The 10000-nt window shown below is 41.3% G+C and overlaps 1 protein-coding gene across 2 annotated transcripts in view; it reads right to left on the bottom strand.

Annotated features, from left to right (window-relative positions):
- Positions 1-10000, bottom strand: part of LOC125033514 (sucrase-isomaltase, intestinal-like) — a 122162-nt gene that overhangs the window by 87731 nt on the left and 24431 nt on the right. For both annotated transcript variants that reach the window (XM_047625075.1, XM_047625076.1), the window contains exons 2-4: positions 3072-3240; positions 1131-2042; positions 468-693 (exon numbers count right to left, since the gene is read on the bottom strand). In XM_047625075.1, coding sequence (XP_047481031.1) covers positions 468-693; positions 1131-2042; positions 3072-3240 — 1307 coding nt within the window. The remainder of the gene's footprint in view (positions 1-467; positions 694-1130; positions 2043-3071; positions 3241-10000) is intronic.

The raw sequence follows: 10000 nt of genomic DNA, 5'->3' as shown, positions 1-10000 counted from the left end.
CACACTTACACATACTTATACACACGTACACACACACAAACACTTACACATACTCACACACACACACACACACACACACACACACACACACACACACACACTTACACATACTTACACACACGTACACACACACACAGACACGCACACATACACTTATACACACTTACAAACACTTACACGCGCGTACACACACACACACACACACACACACACACACACACACACACACACACACTTACACATACTTACACACACGTACACACACACAGACACGCACACATACACTTACACACACTTACAAACACTTACACGCGCGTACACACACACACACACACACACACACACACACACACACACACACACACACACTCATACAATTACACACACTTACACGCACTTACACACACACACACACACACACACACACACACACACACACACACACACACACACACACACACACTTACCTTCAGGAGCAATTTCTCACCGCTGACAGCCTCATACGCATCGCTCGTGACAGGGACGTAAGGATATTGGACGAAGAAGAACCTCCGCCCTTCTGCCTTCATCCTGGAGACCCTCTCCTGCGTTCTGTCGCTGAAGGCGGCGAACGGGTCGGGGTAATTCAGCCTGGCGTCGATGCAGTCACTCTCGTAGGGCACTTTGTCGGACACCATGCGGTCGACGACGCTCCTGGGGGCGTTGAGGAGGGTGGGTGGTTGTGGGTGGGAGGGGGTAATTATAATGATAATGATATATATATATGTGTGTGTGTGTGTGTGTGTGTGTGTGTGGGTGGGTGTATGTGTGTGTGTGTGTGTGTGTGTGTGTGTGTGTGTGTGTGTGGGTGTGGGTGTGGATGTGGGTGTGCGCGTGTGTGTGCTGTGTGTGTATTTTACATGTTCTTATCTATGCTTACTCAATATAATACGTGGGTGTTTGTTCGATAAAATTTATGTGTAGTGTATAAGTTTTAGCTTGAAGCCTTTTTGAAACTGATGAAACATATAAAATCGTAAAGCATTTTCTTACACGCTTGTAAATAATCAAAGATCCCACAATTAACTTTTAAACACTCCCTACCAGTCATCAAGCAGAACTTATTTTTAGATCAAATTCCCATTACTTACTCGTACTCGGTCTCGTTGAGGGTCGTCCTGCAGAGGTGGTAGCCGAGGGCCCAGAAGGGAGGCATTTCGGGAAAGCCCACCATGGAGGTGTACTGCTCGGTCACGTCCTTCGGCGTGGGTCCTGCGAGGATCCTGAAGTCGAAGATCCCATCCACCGACCGGAACACCAGCGCCGGGATGGGCAGGACCCCCACCTCGACGGGGGCGGAGTTCCTCAGGTAGACGCCGTACATCTTGCCGTCGTCCTCGAAGTTCATGTAGAAGGGGTGAGAGCCGAAGGTGGCGCCAGAGTCGCCGTCGCGGTTGAAGAGCGTCCAGCGCGTCCGGTACTCGAAGTTGGGCAGCAGCTCGAACGTCTCCCGCTCGCGCTGGCCGAGGCCGTACAGGTGCGCCGTCGGGATGCGCGTCGTGATCTCCATGTAGTCCTCGCCGTACACCAGCGGCCCGAAGATGGTCTCCATGAGGGGCTTCCTCGTCTTGCGACGCAGGACGGTAATGTTGAACTTCCCTCCCGTGGCGTCGACCTCGACGTCGAGCTCGCAATCGTCGACGCAGCTCTCCTCCTGGAAGTCGTCCATCGTGTCCTTGATGTAGTCCTCGTTCCAGAGTTTGATGCGGACGATGTCGTTCTTCTTCCGCTGGATGAGGACGCGGAGGGGCCAGGCCTTGGTTCCGAAGGGCGTGTATTCATTCAGGTTGTCGAGATACAGATCGAGCTTCCTCTCCTCGCTCAGCCTGTAGATTCGCTTGCTGCTCTCGGTCTCGTTGGCGATCACGTAGCGATACTCCGGCGGGATCGAGTGAAAGCAGACCGGGGCGGACGTGTCGTCCTGCTTGTTCGTGTCGTAGCAGCATCCCAGTTGGTGGCACTCGCCCTCGCCTATCACCAGCCGCCCGGGGACGCACTCGAACCTGCCGGCGACGTGGAGCGGCGAGTGAAAAGCTCTCCTCCAGTTTCAATCAGTTGGCTTATCATGAATTGCGGATTGTGGATACTCGTATAGAGGGAAGGGGGGAGGGTATACAAGAAGGGCGTTTCAAGAAGATTCAAGAACATTTTTCCAACAGGAGTAAGAAAATAAATGACACACTGTGTCGGTACGAATGGACACCAGGGCATCAAAATACAGACATACACTTATGTATACACACACAAAAACGAATAAACAAACAAATGCACAAGCAAAAACATACAAAGGCGCGTACACACACACACACGCGAGTATGTGCGTTTGAATATGTGTGTGTGACCGTCCTCCTCTCTTTATCAAAGAAGATCCCGGATCATATCAGTTATTACCCGAAGATGAACCTCGAAGATATTTGCATCCTTGAGCTCTCCCGTCGCCGAATCGCCGGGGTGACGGCATCATGAGGATTGTTGACGGACAGAGAGCTGGGCCAAGGGAGTGAGGGAAGGAGGGGGGGGGGGGAGGAAAAGAGAGGGGGAGAGAAAGATAATGAGAGAGATAGGGGGGAAGAGGAAGAGAGAGAGAGAGAGAGAGAGAGAGAGAGAGAGAGAGAGAGAGAGAGAGAGAGAGAGAGAGAGAGAGAGAGAGAAAGAGAGAGAGACAGACAGACAGACAGACAGACAGACAGACAAACGGGCAGTCGGAGGAAGAAGAGGAAAAGAAGAAAGATAGAGAAAGTAGGCAGGGGAAGGGAAAGAGGAAGAAACAAAGAGTGAGAGACAGAGAGATAGAAATGGAAATAGGGAGAAAGGGCAGTATTGAGAAAGAGAAAGAAGGAAGAATAACAAAAAAAATATATAAAACAAAAAAATATATATAATACAAAAAAAAATATATAAAACAAAAACAATATATAAAATAAAAAAGTGGGTAAACACATATACAAACGATCAAAAGGAACTAAAAAAAAAAATACAATCAAACAGTCACTCAGAGACACTTGGACAAAGACACACGCAGAGAAACTTACCTATATGATACGTTGAGAGCGCAGGTGCCATAGCTAACGGTTACCTCACTCTTGAAAGCCGTGGAGCTAATGATGTACGGGATAATGATACCAAGCAGCAGACACAAAAGCAGCACGTATACGAGTCGCAGTTTCTTGTTGAAGAGAACGTGATCCATACAGCTGGCGTCTGTGAAAGGAGAAGTGGCGTTAGGGGACTGGGCTGGGTCTTCCATCGTTCGTTTCTCCGTCTTTCCTTCTTTCTTTCTTTCCTTCTTTCTTTCTTTCTCGTTGCTCTCGCTCGTTCTCTCGTTCTCTCTGTCTTTCTCTTTCTCTTTATCTCTCTCTCTCTCTCTCTCTCTCTCTCTCTCTCTCTCTCTCTCTCTCTCTCTCTCTCTCTCTCTCTCTCTCTCTCTCTCTCTCTCTTTCTCTTTCTCCCTCTCTCTCTCTCTCTTTCTTTCTCCCTCTCTCTCGCTCTCGTTCTCGTTCGAGGGTGAGAATGAAAGCAAAAGTAGCAGTCCTATTAAAGCCTGGTAAAGACCCAGAATCTCCAAAAAGCTATAGACCGATATCCTTATTGTGTATGCTTTACGAACTGCATGATCGCACTTTAATGACCCGCACGCAACCAACTATTGAAGAGGCATTGCTACACAATCAGACTTCGAGAAAATCGAGGAGAAATTTTCAGATACCTTGTCAGCTCTCTGCTACTACTACCGAAAGTACCAACCCCAGTAAATCTCAGGTTTCTGTATTCCATCTTAAAAACCACCAAGCATACAAGAAACTTAACATTTCATGGGCAATAATCAGCTGGAAAGGTACCCACACCCAAGTTACTTAGGAATCACCCCTGATCGCACGGTCACTTAAAGAGCCTGTAGACAAGCTAAATTTGAATGTTAAATCTAGAAATAGCCTTCTATGCAAGCCAATACCAGATGGGTTGCAGACCCCACAACCCTAAGAGAAACTGCCCCGGGTCTCCGTTATTCCGCAGCGGAATACTGCTCTCTTGTATGGGCAAGATCGTGCAACACACATAAGACAGATCCAGAGCTCAACCAACCATGCCGGATAATCACTGGCTCACTAAAAGCTACACCTCTGCCAGCCTTGTGCAGACCGACTGGAATAACGCCCCCCCCCCCCCCCCTCCCAAACGCGACGAGACATATACATAAAAAACAAAAGATTTTAACAACCAAATGACCCTAGGCACCCCCGTTTTGGCCACCACGATGAAAGGCAACGACTCGTCTCGCAGAAGCTTTACAACTGTGGTAAACCCTGGACGCAAGTCTTGCATCAACTCACAGACGTGAAAAATGGGGAGAAATCTAAAAAAGCTCTCCTAGATATAAGGCAAAACCTTCCCTGTGGCTCGAATCTCTGTCGGAAACAGGTAACCTCCTCGAATGGGGACTCGCCATAGACGCAGAATGCCCCTGTGGTGAGGCGACCCAACCTCCGACGAAGACCCAAAGGACGCAAAGAATGCCTGAGAGTGGGTAAAGCTTTGGCGCGACAACATATGATGATGACGATGAGGGTGAGGGTGGGGATGATGATGATGGTGATGATGGTAATGATGATGATGATGATGATGATGATGATGATGATGATGATGATGATGATGATGATGATGATGATGATGATGATGATGATGATGATGGTGGTGATGATGATGATGATAATGATGATGATAATGATGATGATAATGATAATGATAATGATGACGATGATGATAATGTTGATAATGATGATGATGATAATGTTGATAATGATGATGATGATGATAATGTTGATAATGATGATGATGATGATAATGATGATGATGATACTGTTGATAATGATGACGATGATTATAAGTGCGACCCGTAGATATTCCCTCTCCCTCCACCTTTTCATCTCCTGCTCACAATCCCAAGGAAAATCTTTAAATTCACTTCTCCCGTTTCACTTTAAGCCCTACATCTGCCCCCTCTCACTCCACTCTTCTTCCTCCTTCTCTCTTTTCTCTTTCCTTCCTTCCCCCCTTTCGTGTGTCATTCTTTTATTGTCCTATTTATATTTTGCATCTAATTTAACAAGGTTTATGTCATTCTCTCACAAGAAAATTCTATGAGGATTTTGAGTTCAGTGGCATACAATTTTCAGTCTTACTTCACTAGACATTTTCCTAATGTTTATGTTATTTTTCTTCTCCGTTCGTTAAGGCAAAGTCACCTTATTGCAATGTCAATTATTGCACGTAAAAAGATAAATAAACACAATATTACATTTTAACTAGCCTTTTTAATCATCGCGAATGAAATATAATCGTCTCATGAAATGCAACATTCATTCTAACTACTAAAGCTACGCCTGACATTACTACCATCTGGGTCATGCATTTCTGACGAAGATATAATAGGAAACCTGTTAAATACGTCTCTTGTATTGTGAAGATATTCATTCTCATTTTAGTTTTTTTATACATATTGCTACCATTAAAATAAATACTACCATTACTATTAACAACTGCTGCTGATCATGGTAATATCGCAACCACTTTGTTAATAATTTGCAGCACGATGGCACAATTACGATACAAAATAAAACCAGTATTGTTATTGTTATCATTATCATTATTGTTATTGTTGATATCATTATTATCCTAATTGTTATTGCTATTGTTCTTTTACCTGTTGTAAACTACTGTTGTTTATGTTGTTACTTTTATCACCATTATATTATGATTTTACTATTATCATCGTTATTATGATTAATATTATTATTATTATTATCAATATCATTATCATTATCATTATTGTTATTATCTTTTCCATTATCATATTATCACCAGTATCATCATCACTATTATTTATAAACAATAATTATCATAGTTTATTATTGTTTAAACTTTTCCTTCCTCATCTGTTTCTGACACACTAACCAATATGAATTGATAATTCTCAGTACTATTACGCCAATTACTAACATCACCTTGCTTCTTCAGCTGTAATAAAAATCATATCTTTAACAATTCCTTCCGTGCGTGCCGTTACGATATCCGGAAAAAAAAGAAATATATCAAGAAAAGAAAAATAATCGATCTTCTGTCAGCAGCATCCCGGGCCCAAGATTGACTCATCTGTCAGCCTGTTGAATCATTCTCATCCGTTTGCTTCACCATAAGGGTCAACACTACATCTCTTTCTCTTCCCTTTTCGACCAAAACGCAAAAGAAAAGTTTCCCATCGCCAATACAATTACATCTAGATATGGAAAAGACCGAGTAACCGAACGAAACAAACGGAGAAAGATGGATAAAGATTCAGAACAAGACCGTCCGATAATGTCTGCTTACTGCAAGGCCTATTGTTAAACCGCCCTTTGTCCTCGAGGAAACTGCAAGGACGGCAGACAAAGCCTAAGAGCACTTACGAGAGATTATATGCCAGTGCTCAGCCTACCCAGAAAGCCAAACATCCGTACAACGTGGCTTGTACCTAGAACGATGAATGGGATATACACGGATTAAATGGCTGTTGCCCACCACGACCGCTGAATTGAAATGCCCTATATTTCGACATGATTCTATAGGGAGGGAATATATACGAGTGGTTCTTAAAGTAGCTGAGAAGTGATCTGTAAAATGGCATGTACAAGATGAATACGTACACTGACGTTTATACATACAGATAGATAGATAGATGGACTGACAGTTACGTCTCCAAAATACAGCCTTTTATATCCCAAAGCCAGAGGGCATTGGACCTGGCGATAAGTCTTAATCGGGTGTTACATCCTGTGAAAACATTAGAGGGAGGGAGAGAGAGACAGAGAGAAAGAGAGAGAGAGAGAGAGAGAGAGAGAGAGAGAGAGAGAGAGAGAGAGAGAGGGAGAGAGAAAGAGAGAGAGAAGAGCAGACAGACAGAGATAAATAGATAGCTAGAAAGATAGATAGAGAGATAGGTTGATAGATAAGCAGTTAGAGAGAAAGAGAGATGGATAGACAGATAGGTAGATACATAGACCGACAGATAGATAGGTAGATAGATAGATCGATACAGATAGATAAACAAATTGACAGATAGTGAGATAGACATATAAATATATATAGACATACAGACAGACATATACACAAATAGATAGATATATAGACATACAGACAGACAGACAGACACAGATAGATAGATATACACACAGACACACAAACAACCAGATAGACAGATACACATACACACAAACAAACAGACAGGCAGATGCACAGACACACAAACAGATATATACACATACACGCAAACAAACAGACAGACAAATACACATACACACACACAAGCAGACGGACAGATATAGATGCACACACACAAACAGATACACATACACACAAACAAACAGACAGACAGATACACATACACACAAACAAACAGACAGATACACATACACACAAACAACCAGACAGACATATACATACACACAAGCAAACAGATACACATGCACACAAACAAACAGATACACATACACACAAACAACCAGACATATACATACACAAAAGCAAACAGATACACATGCACACAAATAAACAGAAAGACAGATACACATACACACAAACAACCAGATACATATGCACACAAACAAACAGACAGCCAGATATACATACACAGAAACAGACAGACAGGTACACATACACACACAAACAAACAGACAGACAAATACACATACACACACACAAGCAGACGAACAGATACACATGCATACAAACAAACAGATACACATACACACAAACAAACAGGCAAACAGATACACATACACACAAACAACCAGACAGACATATACATACACACAAGCAAACAGATACACTAGCTCACAAACAAACAGATACACATACACACAAACAAACAGGCAAACAGATACACATACACATGCATATAAACAAACAGATACACATACACACAAACAAACAGGCAAACAGATACACATACACACAAACAACCAGACATATACATACACAAAAGCAAACAGATACACATGCACACAAACAAACAGACAGACAGATACACAGTCACACAAACAACTAGATACACATGCACACAAACAAACAGACAGACAGATACACATACACACAAACAATCAGGTACACATGCACACAAACAGACAGACAGATACACGTACACACAAACAGCCAGATACACATGCACACAACCAAACAGACTGAGAAATTCACATGCACACAAACAAACAGACAGGCAGATAGACATACACACAAACAACCAGATACACATGGACACAAACAGACAGACAGACAGATAAGCAGAAAACGTTCAACAGAGATGGAAAGGTAAGCTGAACATCCGGTGGCTGAGAGTCCACTCCCCTCTGAAGGTCAGCCGTCAGGAGCCAGCCTTGCGGAAATTAGCTGACACTTTCCACAAGTTGATGACAACAAAAGATCAATTTCCTGAACTTCCCTTTCTGTCTTTTTCAAAAAAAAAAAAAAAATCTTGGTATTTTTATTTATTTGTTTCGTTCTTTCTTTTTTTTTTTTTTTTTTTTTTTTACATGTTTGTTATATTTTATTTATCAGACGATATGACGATTTTTTGTCCTTGTTTGTACGGTATATAGATCTAGGGTTTAAATTCTTTTTGTTGTTGTTGTTGTTGTCTTGTTATTCCATGTTTTATTATTATCGCCGTTATTGTTATTGCTTATTATTAGCATCATCATTTTTACATTAACTATTTATTTTTATTGTTAACGATGGACTGTTACATGCACTGGTCTTAGTTTTGCGAAAAATAATTGTATATGTACCTTCCAAAATATTAGCATTAATATCTTTATTAACATTACCTTTATCATTTTTATTATCATTTTCACGATCACTATCATTATCTGTACCTGTATATGTATCATTTTCTTTATTATTACTATTACAGTTAAAATCCACCCTTTACATAAATTTCTGTTATTATTCCATTAAACTGTATGGCCATTATATTCTTACAACTGTGTATCTTTACTGATCTTTTTCGTAACCGCTATCACAATTTTTTGGGCACTGTATTTTCATCAGCAAAATATCATTATATTCGTCACTAACATGGACTTCATCACTCTGGCTATGACCCCGTCTATCTAGCTATCTATATCTTTACTATAACTAATATGGGACTTTCGTATTATTTCGAATTGTTATCAATAAAATATCATTATGATTATCACCAACAAGAATTTCATCACCATTACATATAAAATCCATACTATAATTAATATGGGCCTTTCGCATTAGTTCGTATTATTTATCATCAATAAAATATCATTCAGACGGACTTTATCACTTTGACTCTATCCCCCTCTCCACTGCATATAAAATCTGTACTATAATTAATATGGGACTCGTATTATTCGTATTGTTTCCTTTTATTTCGTAATATCATCAATAAAATATCATTCAAACGGACTTCATCACTCTGACTATATCCTCCACTGCATATAAAATCTGTACTTCAATTAATATGGGATTTTCGTAACAGGGAAGATTGTGGAATTCGATCAAGATTAACCCTAGTGCCTCCCCTTTGCTGTTTACGTAATATGATACTTGACTCCATCTCGACTTGGAGCTTATAGACAAGTTAATGAAAGGTATTATAGTATAAGATACAGAGTGAGTGTGGTGCTTATTACGAACACTAGCGCAGAGGGGGAAGATGAATAGATAGGGGAATAAGATAGAGAGAAATAGATAATATGATATAATTTTTTATGGCTTTAATCTTTCCCTTTCATCTTTTTGACTCGATGGTTTGTTCATCGGAAGAACAAAAAATAAATTTCCTTTGTTCAGTCATAAAGTATCCGTGTAACATATATAATGGAATTATGTGTTGTTTAGACGTCATTGGGTTCCGTTAACTTTTTGGAAGAAAACGTTCTCTCACCCCCCCCCCAAAAAA

Source organism: Penaeus chinensis, chromosome 16, assembly GCF_019202785.1.
Source record: "Penaeus chinensis breed Huanghai No. 1 chromosome 16, ASM1920278v2, whole genome shotgun sequence".
NCBI classification, from domain to species: domain Eukaryota; kingdom Metazoa; phylum Arthropoda; class Malacostraca; order Decapoda; family Penaeidae; genus Penaeus; species Penaeus chinensis.
This window is presented reverse-complemented; position numbering and strand designations above follow the sequence as displayed.